At 34.8% G+C, this 20,229-nt stretch overlaps 1 protein-coding gene across 1 annotated transcript in view; it reads right to left on the bottom strand.

The window, feature by feature from the left end:
* The window catches only part of LOC129803081 (fat-like cadherin-related tumor suppressor homolog), a 336,090-nt gene that overhangs the window by 61,133 nt on the left and 254,728 nt on the right, over positions 1 to 20,229 (bottom strand). Inside the window, exons 11-12 of the mRNA XM_055849423.1 lie at positions 18,692 to 18,860; positions 4,034 to 4,217 (exon numbers count right to left, since the gene is read on the bottom strand). Coding sequence (XP_055705398.1) covers positions 4,034 to 4,217; positions 18,692 to 18,860 — 353 coding nt within the window. The remainder of the gene's footprint in view (positions 1 to 4,033; positions 4,218 to 18,691; positions 18,861 to 20,229) is intronic.

Below are 20,229 nucleotides of genomic sequence, written 5' to 3'. Positions count from 1 at the left end.
GATTCGAAATTCGGAAAATTCTTTCTGAAACTTCATTGAGTTTTCGAATCCGAAAGATCTTGAGGAAGGATTGTAAACGAATAAATAGTCCGTACTTTGGCATAAAGAATTATCAATCTATAAACAAAACACACAATCCTTGATTCGAAACGAGAAAATTTGTAAATAATCTAGGAAAATATGAATTTAAATTGACGTCGTTTGCTCTAACTTCAAATTAGTTTGTATTAATTAGTAAATATGCGTGGTACTTCCACAGCAAATCTGCAGATTCATTTCGAATTTATTGACACACAATCAATAGGCAAAACTAAAATTGGTATACACACTGTAGTCGAGAAATTGTGAGTTAAATACCCTGTACGCTCCCCATACTCATTCCCATATATTCCTATCGTTTTCTCACTGGTAAATATATTTCCCCAGAGGTTTTTCTTCCCCATCAATACTCCCTCACTGTTATTTAAGCGCCATGGCAAAATTGGAAGAATGAAATTGAAATGAGAATTTGTGTGAGATTTTCCAACTATCTTGCTGCAAAATACTACTGGGAAAATTGATGCTAAATATTATATATATAGAGAGGTATGAAATAGATGATTTTTGAGTGGCTATTCTCCATAGCATATTTAGCCCTGTTGATTGCTTTATATGGACCAGGGGTATCAAACTCGAAAATGCATTTGAGTACATTTTGCGATAGTTAAGCGAAGTGTGTACACTATAAATTCATATAAAATATTTTCCGCTTTTTATTGTTCGAAATTCACGCTGAAAAAGCAAAAAATTGCTTAATTTTTGACTATTCAAAATTTCCATATGACCAACTTTACTGCTCGAACTCTAAGAGAGAGCAGTTACATAATCCGCTCTTTTTCCAACTTGTCACCGCTCTGGAGCTTAAACGGTAAAAACAAGCGCCTAGCAAGTTGGCCTTTGTATATGGAGCTATTTGAAGCCAATTCCTAAATTGATCTCGGATTCAGCCAGCTCACAGTGCTCCAAGGAAAAAATTTATTTAAACAAAAATTTAGTATATTATCCCTCTATACGGAAAGATATCTTATAATACGGAAAAACTTCTAACTTTTTAAATAGGTAGCATAACGATCACGAGTGCAGAAAAATTCCCATACGCATTTGTATGTGAAAGTAAGAAATTGGCTTCAACTTTGAAGGCCACCCGCCGGGGACAAGGGTAAAAGATATCAACTTCCTGTCCTCGATGATCCCCAATAAAAAACAATATCTCTAGATGTTTTTTCCTATGACCAAAAATGTTTGGAACAAATTTGCACCATGTACCTTTTAGGAGGAACAAAATGATACCCAATATTAGTAACGAATTTGTTCCAATAAATAGCTCGTCTAGCATAAAATCGTATCCCTCCTCCTCTCACACTACTGAGTCACCCGTCACCGAAGCGGACGCCAAATCTGTGGCAATTATCGTGCTACATGGTTTCACTTTTTTAATTCGAGATTCCCTTCCCCTCCTGCTGACGGCACTCGCATATGATTTCGTCATGCACGCGTCTGTATAAAACACTCTTAAGTTGATTTTTATTTGATGTTCATTATGAGCTTTCACCACCGAAATCCATCTCCACTGAAGTATAGACCCTAACTGTAAGACAAAATCACTTACACGGATTTGTTCCCGACAATGGGAACAAAAAGATTCCCCATGAGTAACAATTTCGTTCCAAAAATTACCTCGTTCACGGACACCGAAAATTTTTGGAACAAATTGACACTTCCTCTTGCTTTCCTCTTGGAGGTATGCTCCACACATTTAACGTACTAGATTTGTTTTATCTTACGATCTTTCTACTCTTTCCTTATATGTTTCCCTTACAATTAATTTTCCTACCGCCTTTCCTAATTCTATCCTTCTAAAACAGCCGCAGCTAATACGTACTCCTCTTAGGAGACCTTGCTGCGACTTACCTTTTCTCATCTGCAAAGCACTTCACTGATTCATATTTGTACTGTATAATATATGATTATTGTTTTTTTTTTTTCTTAAATTCATTAAATTGTACAAATTATGTAACGGCCTATACGACTAATGATTCGGGATTTTCTGCCGTCTTGCCCGATGAAGTCGGTTGTGAAGTCGGCGGCAGCCGCAGATGATAAAAGAGAAATAAATTATTATTATTATTATTATTATTATTATATAAAAAAATATGTTACAGATGTAGGAATAATATTGTTATAAAAAAGTATACCAATTTGTTCCTGACAGTGGGAACAAAACAGCCGAGTGCAACAAATTATGTTCCAAATTTCAGGAACAAATTTGTATAAAACAAAATCAACTCAAATTTGTAGACATTCCACTGTATCAAAACGGTTCCAAAAGAAAACTGTAACAAAATTGTAACTGTATTTCATAACAAAACTAAAAAGAAAATTTTTTAGAACAAAAAAAATATCTTTTCTAGATGCAAATCGATTCCAAAAAAATTTGTTCCAAGGAAAACTTGTTCCAATATTTTGGTCAGTTTGCAAAAGTTTTTACCGTGTACAGGAACGTGGCTAAACCTTTAGTCTCAAGACCGTATAAACAAATATATAATTGACAAATCTCCGAAGGAGGCCAAACTTAATCTCTGGAAGGAATTTTTTCCATTACATTTCGTCAAATTAAGGGAGATCCTTCCTCCTAGTGGTAATCATAACACAGGATTATGGAAATTACTTGAATAATAAACAGTGTGACTGTTTATTATTCAGAGGTCCTTTGACTGTGAAGTAATTCAAACTTCTCCACACTTGTGTATTTCCGTTAACCACAGTTTCATATCAGGCACAGGATTTGATATCAAATGCGATTTTCCTCAAAAAAAAAAAAAGAAATTTTTGACTTTAGGCTATAATTCATGTTAGCAACGCATATACGCAGCTGTGCAATATTTTTGGAGTTTTGGATAGTTTAAAGTTTTGGAAGCCATTGTTGGTTTGTTCGTGGGCGATTTCAGAAAGATCCACCCCGGATTCGTCCAAGGGTGGTTTTGTGGGGGCGAACCTCTCTACCCCCGGTCCCTAAAATGGCCCATCCGGCCTCCGGGAATTAAAAAAAAATAGTGGTGAAGTAAAATAAAAATCCACAAGAGGAATTCTGTTGTTTTTTTTTTGGAAATTGGAGATCATCTTGCCGTCCCTTCGATCGTGAGGGTCGTGAATCAATTGAGGGTGGCTTCAAGGTATTGTAAGGTTCTACCCTACCTTTAGAATTGTAACAAAATATGGACAAATAAGTTAATTTTAATCCGTTTCGAACGACCAAAGCTCAGTGTATACAGCAACAAAGTCACGCATTTGTCGCCACATTTCATAAAGCTGCTTTACTAAACGCTTTTTCAAAATTAAATTTTTTAACCAAAGAATATGCGCAGACCATTGAAATGGCGTCGCAGACCACATGCAGAGCGCGGGCCGAATGTTTAATACACCTGTCCTGGATTAATTTATAAATATTCGCAATACTCCTTTGAGTAGGGCTCTCACGAGAGCAAAAGGCAAATGAATATCTACCCAAAATATAAGTACAACAAATATCCAACAGAGAAAAGCTTCTGTGTTGGCGTATATAAATTTCAAAGGGCTAATGGCAGAGAGAACGAGTTTATGGTATGAGATGGAGCATCAATAGCAGTTTGTTATATACGTATCAAATTTCACCGCTGCTTGGAGGAAGGTGAAAATTTTCTCTAAAGCAAGACTAAATTATCCTACAATTTTCCTCAGTAACATTTTCCCATTTACCTTTTAAGGCAACATCCAATTTACTACTTTCATCCATTCCCAGCTATCATTTCCCAAAGCCTTGACACTAACTTTATGCTCCCCCCTAAAAGCTCATATAAATCATCTTTTGAAGCACTCTATTTCAAACGTACAATCATCATCACTTTTTGCTGCCCCTTTACACTCAATTTCAATAATAAATCCACCCTAAAATTATTCTCTTTGGAATTCAATTGGAAAACTTTGACCCGGATTTTGAAGAATTAAATGGACTCACCTGTGTTAAAATCCAGTGCAAATTCCTCCAATTCGTTCCCCTTTACAATTGTGTAGATTAATTTTCGTCCAAGAGGACTTTCAGCCTGAATTGATACCGAAAGCGGTGTGTACAGCTCAACATTCTCTGCCACACTGTCAGAGTAGAACTGCTTGTTGAACACTGGCATGGATTTATCAATCACCTATGCGAGAAATTTAACAGAAACCAATTAAATAGAATTGTCCATTATACTTGAGAGAGCAAAATTTTCTTTTTTTAATGTTCCCATAATCAGAGGAATCTCATAAAAAACAAGAATTTAAAAATTAGGTGGAATCTTAGAAAGTTAATGAGCTTTTCGAAATCTTTTACACATCAGAAATGCACTGATGATCTTGAGATACTTGAAAAACCCAGGATGTTTCTTTCAGGAGAAAAGAAGCTCCATGTCAGCCATTCTATAAAAAGGGGTGGTAAAGCATCCAGGCTTTGAGAAGTTCTCGAAATCATGACTTAGATGCTATACCTCAAAAGTACATTCGCATCATTTACCGTTTACCGGTTCTCACCCGATTTGAAACGATCTATAAAACACTTAAAAGATCCCACAAAATAGTTTTAAAAGCAAAAGAATTGATTTTAGGACTATTGTCTTATAACCGGTTCATCACCGGTTCACAATCTATTTAAATCGATTTATAAGTCACTCAAAAAATTGCCCGAAATACCACAGGAGTAATGTATTTGATTTTCGGATAAAAATCAGTTATCGGTTATTAATCGGTTCATAACCGTTTCATAAACGATTAGATTTAGTTCAAACTTATCAGGAATTTCAAGACCTTTCCAATGAACTCAAATATGATCCCATACGGTTGAAAAATACCTACTCTAGAGTCTTTTTAACTGTTGACCTTGAAAACCCGTTATTGCCCTGTAGCCGACCAGCCGCAAAGTTTCACAGTAACAGAAAATTCGCTGGAATTTATCTTCTATTTTTCCGCGAGAGTTTCTGTGGAAAAAAACGCTAATATTACGCTTGGAATTCTGCGGAGTTATCAGCTTTTTTTCGCGTGGATTTCCTGGAAAAAAGTCCGAGGAATTTTCTTCCAACATATATTAGAGCATTCTCTGGAAATTGATTCAAAATTTCCTTTGAATATTCCGAGTATATTTTCTAATATCTTTCCGATCAAGATTCCATGGAAGTAAGCGCGAAAATTCTGAAATTATTTTTCGCCCTAACGCTATAATTCTTGCGAGCTAGACATACTCAAATGAACGATAGGGTAGCAATATTTTCAACTCAAAAGTAGAACAACTGAGTGTTCGTCTGATAGACTGAGTGTTCGTTTTCTAAGGCCGTTGCATGGAAATTTCCACGGAGAATTTCGTGGAAATAAAGAGGGTTTTCCAAATTTTTAATGGGGTGACTGCCGATTATACGCTAATAATCCATAGGAAAAGCCGTGGAAATATTCGTCAGAGAAAAGTCCATGGAAACCCGCGAACATTTCTTATTAGACGGTCCTATACAGAGTTCCGCAAACGTCCATGGAACGCTAGGAAGAAATTTAGCGTCAAATTCCATCTCGGAAGCTTACGCGGATTTTGAGCGGTAAAATCCAGGGAATTCAACGCGGATTTTTAGCGGTAAAATCAGCGGACATGGCAGAAAAGGCTGCGGGAAATCCAGTGGAATCGCTGCGGCCGTTGGCTATAGGGTGGAAATGATTCAAAGCAGGGATGGGCAAGGTGAGCAAGAACCGTTTGAAAATGAATAAACGTCAAAAAAAAAGTTTGTCTAGGTAGCGTTTTAACCGTTTTAACCATTGATGTAAATTTTCATTTGACGTTTGTTCGGTTTCAAACGGTTCTTGCTCACCTCTGATTCAAAGTATTAGGTGAGATTCTTAACAATCTCACCTACTATAATCCTAACAAAATTTCATGTCGTTCGATCGACCTCAAACTTGGCCAAAATGTGTTTCGCCACTTCCTGATCACGAATATATGGGGGGCTAAGTTAAGTTCCCGGCCGCTCTTTGGAGCTTAATAGCTCCTAAACTAAAAAAGATATCGACTTGCGGTTTTCGGCAAAGGTTATATATCGGGTGAAAATTGCAACTTGGTGCATTGACCCCCCACCCCCCACCCCTCCTTCCGCCATTTTGAAGACCCCCCTTTTTTTGTTTTCTCAATAGCTCAGCCCCTATGGCATTCAGCGGACTCAAATTTTAGTATGTTATAGCTGGGCCTTAGAGCTTTCCATAAATACCAAACTTAAGGTCCCCCAACCCCCCTGACCCGAGCTATAAGGGTCCAAAAAAATTCTTAAAATGGCCATAACTCCTGTTCTAATTGTCAGAATTTAAAAATGAGGGCTTTTTGGAAAGCTCTCATGAAATGCCACTTCCCCTTCTAACATCGCAAATTCATAAAACCACCGCTAGGGGCGCTATTATTAAAAAGAAAATTTTTAAATCTTAAAAGTTAAATAACTCAAAAATTCCTTATGCAATCGGGCTGAAAATTTAGTATGTTGTAGCCGTTGATTATACCTATCAAACAAAAAAACCTTAAGTCGATCCATAACCCCTGACCCGAGCTATAAGGGATCAAAGTTCGAACATTGACCGGCCTCTATCTCCGGTTCTAATTAACATAGCGACATAAATTTTACCTTTTTGGTTTCGTCTCGATGAGCACTTTCAGATGGAAGTTCAAAAAGTCACCACAGGTGGCGCTGTGATAGCGTCAAAATTCATCGAAATTCAAAGTAATTGTTCTCAGAAACGGCATTGTGCAAGTTAATGAAATTTTAGTATGTTGTAGTCCAGTCTAGGACGTTTCCAAAATGGTGCAAATGTGCGCTGTGGTTAAAACAGAACCGGAGATATGAGGGGTCAAAGTTCACGAAATTCAAAAAATCATATCTCCGGTTCTATGTGACCGATTTTGATAAATGAGGGCTTATACGAAAGGTCTCATCAAATGCTACAACTTTCTAGAATATTTGAACTTCGTGGGACCAACACCAGGGGCGCCACAGTCGAAAAACCAATTTCAATATCACATAACCTCAATTATCTCGACTGTCGCTGAACCGATTTTGATGATTACTTCGACATAATTGTAGAGGACATTTGTCTCTACATTTCGTCCATACATCATTTTCCACTAAGACTACGCTATCATTCCGATTTTGCCGTTTAAGTGTGAAAAAAATGATTTTTCCCATAATAACGCTTTGAAATCACTCAGATGCCAATTTGACTGCCTCTACTCCACCAAGACACTTAAAATAGGGTTTTAAATGGAAAGTCCCACAAAATACAACAATTCTTTGATATAGTTGAAGTTCAACAAATGACTACTTGGGGAACTCTGGTCGAAAAAACGAGTTAAGAAACAAAAAACCTCGCTTATCTTGACTCCTGAGTAATCGATGAGATCATGTTCTATGGGAAAATTATAGAGAACATTCTGGTCTACATTTCACCCATATATCACTTTTGTGCCAGTTCATCCAAATCCTTGATATTTTGGTTTAAATACAAAATTTGTATAATTTCACGAATTTGATTCAAGATAACTGAATGGCGACTCACAATTTCAGCTCTAAATCGAATTTGCATGCACTCCGAGTTAACTCACGTTAAGAATCTCACCTACATAAGCCGGTTAGGATTATCTGTCCCTTTTCGTATAGGGACGAAATATCCGCCTGGATCACCTCTAAAACATATCCAAAAATTAAAAAAAAAAAACGCACGATGCCTTTTCGAACAATCCTAAAAAAAAACATCATTTTAGACCTCCTCCCAAATTTTGTTTTTTTTTTTTTTCAAAAACTCAGCCTTTATGTGATGATCCTTCTCAATTTTTAGTATGTAATAGCCGGGCATAAGACCTTTCGATTAGAGAAACTTGAGCACCTCCCCTGATCCCCTGACTCTAGCTATAAGGCGTTAAACAATCAATTTTAATTTGGTGATTCAGAATGGTCTCGCTAAATGCTACAACCCTATGAATACCCCATTTTCCCCGATTTAGTCGAAGGTTCGATTAATCTTAAAATCGATTTTCGAATATTCGATTTAGAATTTCTCAGAATTTCCACATTCAATTTTGATGAAATTTTAATACTTTATAGCTGAGGTCAAGAGCTGTCCAAAGATGAGTCGCACTTTGCCCTTGCTCTACTTTGACCGGAACTATAAATGAAAATAATCTGAACGAACCATATCTTCAGTCTTATTAATGATGAAGCGATTTCGACTAAATTGTAGTAGTTTTTAACTGAGAATGATATCCTTCTGATGATAGGTCGCATCCGTTTTTACCTTGCTCGACTGTACCCCGACCAAACCCTTACTATATCCAATGAACCGGACTCTATCTCTAATATTTATTAACCGTTTTTAATGAACTTTCTTTTTCTTTTGATTGCCTTTTGTAGTCAAACTATTTAAAATAGAAAATGACCAGTGATAAGCCCATAGTAGCTTATGGTAGCTGACATTCTTTACAAGTGACCTCGAAATGTGTGCAACTCGGGCTCCTTGTAACGCGGATTTCTGGAAAAATCAATTGTGAATCGAATTTTGCGGATACAGAATCGCGTATGGTCAATTTTATGCGTTTCGGCCACCAATAACGGTTTTCTCGATGCGATTCTTTAACTCCTTTAACCCTTTAAAAACGACGAGAAGGTCAAAAATTGGGGGTCAGAAAAAATCATTTTTTTTCCTGACTTTTTAGAGTAAAACACAACTTTAGAAGGCCATAGCAAAAATTTCATTTTTGGGTCACCGGTGACCCAATAGTCCTTAAAGGGTTAACCCCAAAATTCAACTCAAAATCGAATTTTCATGCATTCTGAGATGTAGGGGAAATGCTCATAATTTTGTCCAGTTTCTTATTTTGGACACTTTGAGGATAACATTGGACACTAAAAATAAATTGATTAAAATGATGGATTTTTATTCCAATATTTGATGAATAATGAATTCTATCTAAATATTTGTTCTTTTTGGAAGATTTTAACACTAAATACGTTAAATTTTGAATATGATTTGAGTTAAAATTTCTTTGTTGAAAATTCAGTGTGAGCAATTGCTTACGAGAAATATGACAGAACTTCGTGGATTACTTCAGTCTTATTTAGTTTTGGTGAAGTACTAACAAAGTTTGTTCGCTGTTTTTGAGTGATATTATTGAATATTCATTGAATATTGTGTTGATTCACGTTACTGATGATTTGTACATTTGACCTGAAGTGAGATTTGCATTGTGAATTAGATTTTTCGTGTGAAAAATGGGAAATTTTTTAAGACATTCACCAGTGAGGTGATGATTCTTATTTTGGACAGGTGTTTTTCTCACGAAATTTCGTGATGTTTTAGCTTTTGTGATGACTAGGTTGGACAAATGCCTGGAGAAATAAAGGAGCATCATCTCTACGAAAGAGATGTAGCGAGAAATGCCTTGAAAGGCTCCCGGAAAGGTCAGGGAATGAGCGAATCCGCACGTACTTGGAGCACCGAAGTCAACTCACTTTAATGAATGATATGGAAAGTTTCCGGGCTTCTGTGACATTCTACGTTTCCCTTACATGAACAGGAAGAGGACTTGGTAAGATTGGTTCATCAAATGAAGAACAATGGGCATCCTATTGAGGCGGATTAGCTGTCCAAATTTACAGCCAAGTTGGACAAATTAATAAACAAGTTGTCCAAAATAAGAGCCAAGGTCACCTCTACTTATCAATTCATTTTTAAACGTATTAAAACTAATTTTAATAAAAATAAGACGATAAATAGCTTGCTAAGTTTCTAAACAACCCTTCTGAAAAGAGAGTAACAAGAAATGTCAATTAGTATAGAAAATATCGCTCTTCAAACTTGGAACTTCGATGCTTATAAGCAGACTGTCCAAAATTATAAGCACTTCCCCTAAGCACTATACACGGTCCCGTGTAAAAAATCTCAGTTCCCATAAGCTTTTTTGGGATTTTTACAAAAGAGATCCAATGATTTATTTAATATTTTCTTTTCTAGTAGAAAAAACTTCTGAAAATATATATTTTGTCCAAAAATGAAAAATTTGCGACCATTTGCATTTCTACAGCATAGGGGAAATGCTTCTAATTTTGTCCAGTTTCTTATTTTGGACACTTTGAGGATAACATTGGACACTAAAAATAAATTGATTAAAATGATGGATTTTTATTCCAATATTTGCTGAATAATGAATTCTATCTAAATATTTGTTCTTTTTGGAAGATTTAGACACTAAATACGTTAAATTTTGAATATGATTTGAGTTGAAATTGCTTTGTTGAAAATTCAGTGTGAGCAATTGCTTACGAGAAATATGACAGAACTTCGTGGCTTACTTCAGTCTTATTTAGTTTTGGTGAAGTACTAACAAAGTTTGTTCGCTGTTTTTGAGTGATATTATTGAATATTCATTGAATATTGTGTTGATTCACGTTACTGATGATTTGTACATTTGACCTGAAGTGAGATTTGCCTTGTGAATTATATTTTTCGTGTGAAAAATGGGAAATTTTTTAAGACATTCACCAGTGAGGTGATGATTCTTATTTTGGACAGGTGTTTTTCTCACGAAATTTCGTGAAGTTTTAGCTTCTGTGATGACTAGGTTGGACAAATGCCTGGAGAAATAAAGGAGCATCATCTCTACGAAAGAGATGCAGTGAGAAATACCTTGAAAGGCTCCCGGAAAGGGCAGGGAATGAGCGAATCCGCACGTACTTGGAGTACCGAAGTCAACTCACTTTAATGAATGATATGGAAAGTTTCTGGGCTTCTTGTAACATTCCACGTTTCCCTTACATGAACAGGAAGAGGACTTGGTAAGATTGGTTCATAAAATGAAGAACAATGGGCATCCTGTTGAGGCGGATTATCTGTCCAAATTTACAGACAAGTTGTAAAAATTAATAACCAAGTTGTCCAAAATAAGAGTCAAATTCACCTCTACATATCAATTCATTTTTAAACGTATTAAAACTAATTTTAGTAAAAATGAGATGATAAATAGCTTGCCAAGTTTCTAAACAATCCTTCTGAAAAGAGAGTAACAAGAAAAGTCAATTAGTATTGAAAATATGGCACTTCAAACTTAGGATATCGATGCTTATATGCAGACTGTCCAAAATTATAAGCACTTCCCCTAATTCTCGACATTTGAATAATAAATTGCACCTTCTATTAATTCCTAGAGAGAAGAAGAGTCAAGAAAACAGAAAACCGTCTACAATGAATAAAATGAGAGCAATTTCTGGTGAAAGAATGATTAAAATGTCGACAAAATTTTCACCATTCGACAGTTTAATCATATTAAAAATATGAGAGTCATTGTGTTAAAAACACAAAATGATTTGCTGACAAAATTAAATATTGAACTAATTCAATAAAATTACCAAATAATAGCTTTACGTTCAGTACTTGAGTATAAACATACTTCCAATATAACTCTATTCAATATTCAATGTTTATAGCAGTGGATATATAGTTGCTGTTTGATTAATTAGAGTGATGAATTGGGAGTAATGCGTTTAAAATTATCCCACACTGACTATTGTAAAATGTCAAATTCAAATATTCTCATTTGAAATGATAAATAGAAAGCTTTCAAAGCACGCATAGTTTAATTTGAATAGCATCATACTATTTAAGTCATCGGCATAGATTGTACGATCAAGACAATAGCTTAGCAAATAGGGCAAATAGGTGGTTTGTTCTAAACAAAACATTCTAATTTGATGCAAACGATTGATTGACACATGCTAAAATCACTATTGAAAGGTAGCATGAACAATTTTTTTTGGCTTATACATATTATGTATTGAAAGCGATCCTTATTGTCAGAAGCTTCACAAAGTTGCAGTTTAGCGGGAAATTCTATGCAATCTATCTATTCGTTGACAGATTTATCGGAACGTGATTCAACTATCATTGACCACAGATTTAACTACACTTTACCACAATTTTTATACCCCAAATTTTTTGACAAACCTTTCACAATCATACTTTAGGCATTTTTTCTGAGAAGGGAATTCTAATTATGGAGGAGTCATGAAAAATCGAATGCAAGTATCTCTTACAGTTTGCCCTCTATTGGTCCATTGCAGATCAACGAGGAGTATTTTCTGAAGTACAATGAAATATGAAAACTGACGTAGTGATTCAAGTTCGAAGGCAGGACACAGATGTCCCTTCCGGAAGCGTCAGTGGAGATGGATTCAATCCAGAGTAAAAATACTCAGTTTCCCACACTGGGAAACTGAGTATTTTTACTCTGGATTGAATCCATCTCCACTGACGCTTCCGGAAGGGACATCTGTGTCCTGCCTTCGAACTTTTCTGAAGTACCGTAAGTGCGGATGACTTTGAAAAACCTCTGTTCGTAAGCTTTTCTTTATTTCTAGAACTTAAGGATGGTCTTTACCGATCCGATCTATCTGATCGGTGAGAACCGTTCTTAACCCTCTAACGGTTAAGAGTCACTGCAGTGTAGCATTACAAAAATCGTATTTACAGCGACAATAAAGGTTTTATTTATTCAGAATTGCTATAGTATCCTCGGTAATACTCTTGATAACATCCATTCAAGATATGAACTCATTTTGACTCTTCGTTTAATTGCTATCCAAAGTTTTGTGTGATAGGTCAGAGAAAAAGTAGGAATTTTTTTTTGTGGAAAAAATCTCTTCCAAAATCTGTTTAAAGTAATCTGACTAAAATAAATTTATTTTTTATTGAAAGATATATCGTTCTACTTTGTGTATTTTATTTAAAACATTTGAAAAAAGTAAAAATGTGAATTTTAGAAGCAAAAAGATTTTCAATTTTTTTTTATATTTTTGTATTTTTCGCCTAAACTAGAAGAGAAAATGAAGAACGGATGGTATTTTTGAGTTTATTGAACCGTAATTAGTCTAGAAAAATTATCACACTACATTTTTTTGCATATTTAAAAATTGGACGTTAGAGGGTTAAACATTAGAATTAAAGAAAAGCTTACCAACAGTAGGGTGTCAAAGTGTCCCACATGTAAGGCTTCCAAAATCCCGAGATGTTTTTTTTTTTTAAATTTCAGGATCACGTGATTTAAATATTTCACTAGTCCCGAATTTCGGGATCCCGGGATCCCGAGATCTAGGATTATAGGATTCCGGTTTTCAGGATTAAGAACCATTTGCGATCCCGGGGCCTTCAGGCCCCCATTTTCTTCGGGATCGTAATATTTAGGAATTCTGGGATGGTAATATTTAGGAATTTCGTGATATCGAAATCCCGTTTATCAATGCATCAATCCCGGGATTAATCCCGATCCAAAAAAGGGCTGAAGTCCCGGGATTTCGGAATCCCGGGATCCCGTATTGGAAACCCTACCCACAGGGGACTAAGTCATCCGTATTTACGGTAATACGGAGAAAGATCCGATAAATGTACTAAAATTTGACGTTATGAACAGTTTAAGAATTTATTCGTTCCTCTCTTGATTGGAAAGAGAAAAGTACATTAATGAGGATGGTGACGATCACCATACGCATCTGGTGGAATTTCGTGGTACTAAATTTTAGTACAGTCGTTGTCAGTCAAGTTGACAATTGTGTTAAGTCATTCACAGTTTTCTAAATTTTTAATCATCCATTAAATTAATGTTAATGGTTGTTAATGTTTTTAAGTGCACTGAGTGAGAGAAATCCGAAAAAGTTAAAATAACATTCCGGAAATGTGTACCCTGCAGTATTGATCCGAAATCTGTGTAAATATTATGCTTTTTAGGTGTATTAGGGGTTAAAGTTACTCTTTTTCATGTGAATTTTACCCTAAAAAGGTGTAAAATTAAAATTAAGAAATGTTGATATATTTTTACACCTAAAAAATGTTAGTTATGAGCAAAAAAAGTTAATCGCACCCCCGTTTTTTCTCAGTGTGTTTTTGTTGTGTAAAGAAAGCAGATTAATTGTGAACTAAAGGATTTATATTGAAAATCAGCCCTTTTTCGCCGGATATATATTCAATCCTTTCTATTCAGGTACTTGGGTGATTGTTCTCTGGGATATCACAGAACTTTTTCTATCGCAGTCTAATTCTATTCAGGTAACTTTTAACTAGGGGACCTTATGGACCTATTCCAGTGAAAAATGAAACGGGAATATCCTTTCCTTAAACATTTTGTTTAGCACATGACTATTTTCATATAATATATATGTAATTGAACTTGCTTTTTTTTTAGTACTTTACTGTTCTCAAAGCATCTCTATAATCGACTTTTCTTTGTGTTTGTGCCTGTCTCGGCTGTTTTTCCCATTCCTCCCTGTATTCTAAAACCACCAAACAGTCCAGACAGGAACCAATGCAAACCAAAGTCGACAATACAGAAGCACTTGAGTACAGTAAAGTTCTAAAAAAAATGTGGAGAAGAAAGACTTTCCCTTTTCATTTTGCATTAGAATAGCACCATTATAGTACTATTCTAATGAAAAAATAAATTTGTTTTTTTTAGCACTACGGTTCTCAAAAGCTTCTCTATGTATTGGTTCCTGTTTGGAATATTTGGTAGTTTTAGAACACGTCAAGGACTAGGGAAAATAGTCGGGAAAAGAAAAGTGAATAATGCAGTAATTCGAAACACTAAAATGATAAAATATGTTAATTTTCCATTGGGATAGCACCATTATTCTAGTTCTGAGTGAGAAAATTTGTAGCTGTTTCAATAAAAACAAACTAATGGCTTGAGTTATGTCTCTATAATTTCAAATGAGCATTATATATTGGTATCTCTTTGATGTCGCTCAATAACGAGGAAAAAATTAAGTAGGAAAGGACAGTAATAAAAAAGCAAAATTGGTAATTAATATCCCATGGAATAAAACGTTTCACTTTGGTTAATAATAAAATGTACAAAAGGGACCATTGATTGAAATCGATAAATGAAATTATTGCCATGTTTTTTTTCCACATATAACACTTTTATTTACTTGAATGATTCGTGCACATGTGAAATAATTCCAAAATTCACACAGTAAAATGATTTTTTGCTCTTTAGTCAGATTGAATTACAACATTTTTACCTCTATTTTGATATTCTCTTATTCACTGACAAAATCATTTTAATCTCAACAGTTTATCAGACATTTTTTCTCCCATCAATTTTCTGCAAAGTGGATTATTTTGCAAAACACCAAAAACTGCAAACTGCATGGACAGTTTTGAATGTTGTGAATTAAAGTGTCATAAAATGCAAAGTTTATCACAATTTTTATTTTTGCCAGATACGCATTTTTTGGAAAAATTCCTGTAAAATGATACCTTCTGATTTGAGATAATTTGCTTGTTTTCATGCTGTCTGAATATTTTATGAGATTTTTTCAGAAGAGAAATCTCAAAGATAGTTTTTACATGGAGTAAAATGAGGTAATCCGAAATCATTTCTAAATCGGAATTTTGAGATTTCCTATCATCACTGCTTAAGATAGGCGAACAGAAAAAGATGTTCACAATAAGAAGTACAAGATTCTGAGTCATACTTCTTACTTTTTTCTTTTGTCCATCCGAAATAATGAATAAATCTCAAAATTCCGAATTAGAAATGTTACCGAATTATTCCATTTTACCCTATTTCATTCTGTTATTTATTTTCAAAATTAATGCTTCATAATTAAGTTATGCAAAATTAACTGGGGTTGCATCCATCACACCTTTTAGATTAGGAAGATCTCATGAAGTCAAAAATCACATCCTTTTATTTCTCACAGACATTTTACCTATGTCTATTCCATTCTTCAGCATCCAAAATTGAATTGAGCTAAATTGAATTTATTGTGACGTTCAAAATAATAATAAGAAGAAGAAAACGAAAGAATGAGATGGTTATTATACAAAAAGTTTGAGAAACACAGAGACGTGAATATTTATTTCCTGAAATTTCCTTGATCTGAAAGCTACACCGGACTTAATTACTTGCCAATGTCAATATCAATAACCTGTCAAATCAGGAAAATGTCCTGCAATCAAAATTCACATTCGTTTTCTCTTTGGAACGTCAGGAATGTCTGTTTTATGGTGCTACAATAGACTCTCTCTCAAATGGACATTTCGGGCGAAATGTCATCCGGTTTATCGATAGATTTGGGCGTCAAAGCCTTTGTAAATTCCACAAAAAGCACTCAATTATAAAGAATCACGATAAAATAGGAAGAACTACAGCGAATTTGAGCAAATTCGCTGTAGTTAACTTAATAATTAAACGTGAAAAATGTCAACAAAATTTTTCACCCGATTGAGAAAGAGCCGATTGAGCGAGAGTCTACTGTAATTTCAAATGAAAAAGTGACCATGTTTTTTTTTAGCACATTACTGTTCTCATCAAGTACTAAAATAGATCATGACTGTTCCCATACGTCATTTCAAGGGAAATAATTAAGCACCTGGCAAGTTGGCCTTTTTATATGGAGCTATTTGAAGCCAATTCCTAAATTGATCTCGGACTCAGCTCACAGTGCTCCAAGGAAAAAAATTATTTAAACAAAAATTTAGTATATTCCCTCCATACGGAAAGGTATCTTATAATACGGAAAAACTTCTCACTTTTTAAATATTTAGTAAAACGATCACGAGTGCAGAAAAATTCCCATACGCATTTGTATGTGAAAGTAAGAATTTGTCTTCAACTTTGAAGGCCACTCGCCGGGGACTAGGAAATAATGAGTAGAGAATATTAATGCTGCTCTCCGAATTTTCACCACTGAGCATTCATGGGAAAACTCATGGAAAACCTACGAAAACTCGAGGTTGAGGTTAAAGCTGCCAACTCCCGGTCATCCAACTGCATCACACCACCAAGCTGACATGATAGGTTACTTCACACTGACTGAATGTCAGATGGCATTGTGATCGGGTGAAAGCTTGCTCGGAGCGAATATTCCAATTCGAATTTCGGTTGAACTTTTCTTTTGTGTTGGTTCCTGACATGACTATTTGGTGATTTTGGAACACGATAAGGACGGGGTAAAATATGAAGTTTTGTGTAGAGACAAGAACCTTACATCTTGTCTATCATGATAAAGAAAATGTACAAAATACTATGAAAGTGAAAATATTAAATTAATCTTGTATAAATAACATGTGGGAACAATCATGGTCTTTTTAGTACTTGAAAACAGTAATGTGCTAAAAAAAAATATGCTCATTTTTTCATTGGAATAGCATCATTACTCTGTCGCACTCTTCTTCTTCTTTCTGACATCACAATAAATTCAATTCACGTCAATCCAATTTTGAAACTGTGCTCATTCAAAACGTTTGAGATGGAAGGAGATGCCAATTTTGATTTCGTGATTTTACTCTGATCCAAAATGTACAAAGAAGGAATCAGCGTATACCGAATTTTAAAATAGATTCACACCAAATTTGAACCTGTTAAGATAAGGTTGGCTTTATTTCGGAATACAGAAGGTAAAATTGAAAGGCTTTCGACAGATCTATGCCCCAAACCGAAAAGATGGCTTATAGTGAAAAATGGAACAAGATACAGTTACTCCAGTTACTACAATATTTTATCTATAATTACACTAAATTGTCCCTCGGCTAATTCTCAAATCTGAAGACTTGATAAAAAAAAAATATCAAGCAATTCTTGGTACATGATAGCAAAAGTGGCAGCCAAAATCCCGAATGTTCAAAATCCTGAAAGGGATGAAATTATATGAAGGAAAGTGTTTAGAATAATTTCCCAAGACACAGAAGATTTTCCTTTGCCTTCAGCAACGCAGGTGCAATCGTGGGAGTAGCTATGACACTTTTAACATTGACTGAGAGAAATCCGAAAAAGTTAAAATAACATTCCGGAAATGTTTATTTTACCCTGCAGTGTTGATCCGAAATCGATGTAAATATTATGCTTTTTAGGTGTATTAGGGGTTAAAGTTACCATTTTCCATGTTAATTTTACCCTTAAAAAGGTGTAAAATTATCATTAAAAAATGTTGATATATTTTTACACCTAAAAAGTGTTAAAGTTCTGAGGGAAAAAAAGTTAATCGCACCCCGTTTTTTTCTCAGTGAAGAATTCGTTTGGCCTTCGGGTTTTGGCTTTCGTGATTTTGGCGTTCGGGATTTTGACTGGGACCCGATAGCAATACTTGTTGGAAATTTTTCGTGGGAATTATAATGTGCAAACTGCGCATTTTTTAAACGGTTTGGCCAACTACGTGGTTTTAAAAACCGTCTTGAATTTCTTAAAAAGTCTAAACCTCTTCCAACTTCTAATAAATCGGTAGTGAACTGGCTATTAAACTTTTACTTAAAATCCAATTTATATTTACTTCCACGCAATTTGTTAATTGAGTGGAAATGATTCGTGAACTAGTTTGCTCAAGATCAACATCATCCTACATTCAAAATTTTACCTTGCAATTAAAAAATAACTTACAAGAAAATTAATTTATTAGAAAAATTAACGAAAAACGAAAAACTCTCAAAGTTCATGCACTCTGTGAAAAATCCTTCATCATTGTTTTCCCTGTGCATGAAAGGTTTTCCGGGATTGAATTTATGAAGAGAAATATATCAATCAATTTTTTTCAAGTGAGTAAAGTGATTTAGAATTCAATCAGTGTTTGAAATGGCTTACCTTAACGTGAACGGTGACATCAGTGAAGCAAGGCGTAATCCCACCATCGTAAGCCGCAATAAGGAGCTCGTAGTCTCGATTGTGTCCCTCGAGAGTCTGCTTCAGTGTCACTTCTCCCGTCTTACGGTCCACCTTGAAAAGTTCACCATGACCACGTTTCATCTCATACCTGCAATTTTCAGGGAATGAAATTGCAAAATTATACCTCTGCTGCTACACTCACATTTCTCTAAATTTGGTCTAAAAATCGTTATTTTGTTGCAGAAACCCCAATCATTAGTAAAATGATAATCTTTTGTAAATCCATTGTATCATTAGTCAATTTAGAGTTTCTAGTTCTATAAATCATGATTTAATTGAAATAGAGGAGAATTTAATACGGAAATTGATTTTAAATGTTTATCCCGATTATACAATGGCTTCAATTTATCAAAAATGTAATACACAGATAATATTTATAATACTCGAAGAGAGAATTATGTAGTTTGAGCTGCAAGTTACTCAAAACCGCAGCTATTGTCACCTATAAATGGTCTAATCGGTCGTAGGTCTATAAATCTGCTTTGAACAAGGATATATCAAGACTTTAATTTTAACCCTTTAAGAACAAGTGAGACACCGGTATCCCAAATCATTTTTACGATTACAGAAAATTATTTTTCCTATAGTCAAAAAAAAAAAAAGATTTCTGTTTTTGGGATATTGGTGCCCTACTCGTCCTTAAAGGGTTAAAAACCTGGTAGCAAGCTTCGACACTTACATTCCAAAACACTTTAAAAAAATCTAATTTAATGGTGTTATTCCATTGAAAAATTAAAAGGAAATCTCTTTCTTGAAAATTCCTTTTAGTACATGGCTATTCTCATGTGCTTCTGCGTTATCGACTTTAGTTTGGGTTGGTTCCTGTCGCGACTGTCGTGTTTCAAATCACCAAATAGTCACGACAAAAACCAACACAAAGAAAAGTCGATAACGCAGAAGCATCTAAAAGTAGCCATGTACTAAAAAATATTCAAGAGAAACTTTTCCTTTTTTACATTTTTTTTTACTCTTTCTATACATTCTTGCAAACTAGCCATCAATTTATGGAGTTTCTTTTTTATTTGTTGTAGACCTACCTCAGAGTCTTTAATGCACTCGATTTTTCGAAATCTTTGAAGCCAAAACATATTTTCGAAAAATCATTGAAATTCTGATATAAAGAAAAACACGATTTCTATTTGCATTGTGATATTATTCCATTAAAAAATGTTCATTTTTTTAGAACATTACTGTTCTCAAGTGCCTCTGCTTTATCGACTTTTCTGTGGATGGTTCCTGTCGCGACTGTTTTCGCTTGTGCTTACCGTGTTCTGAAACTTCCAAACAGTCGTGACATAAACCAATATAGGAAAACCCCGATTAAACACTCGAGAACAGTTATGTACTAAAAAATATTATTTTCTTCAATAATTTGAGGTTTAGATGAAACCAACTGTTCTACCTGTGAACAGGTCATTCTACTTAGGAAATTCCTCTTAATTTTCTCTCCCAAAGTA

The sequence above is a fragment of the Phlebotomus papatasi genome, chromosome 2, assembly GCF_024763615.1.
Source record: "Phlebotomus papatasi isolate M1 chromosome 2, Ppap_2.1, whole genome shotgun sequence".
Taxonomy (NCBI): Eukaryota; Metazoa; Arthropoda; class Insecta; order Diptera; family Psychodidae; genus Phlebotomus; species Phlebotomus papatasi.
This window is presented reverse-complemented; position numbering and strand designations above follow the sequence as displayed.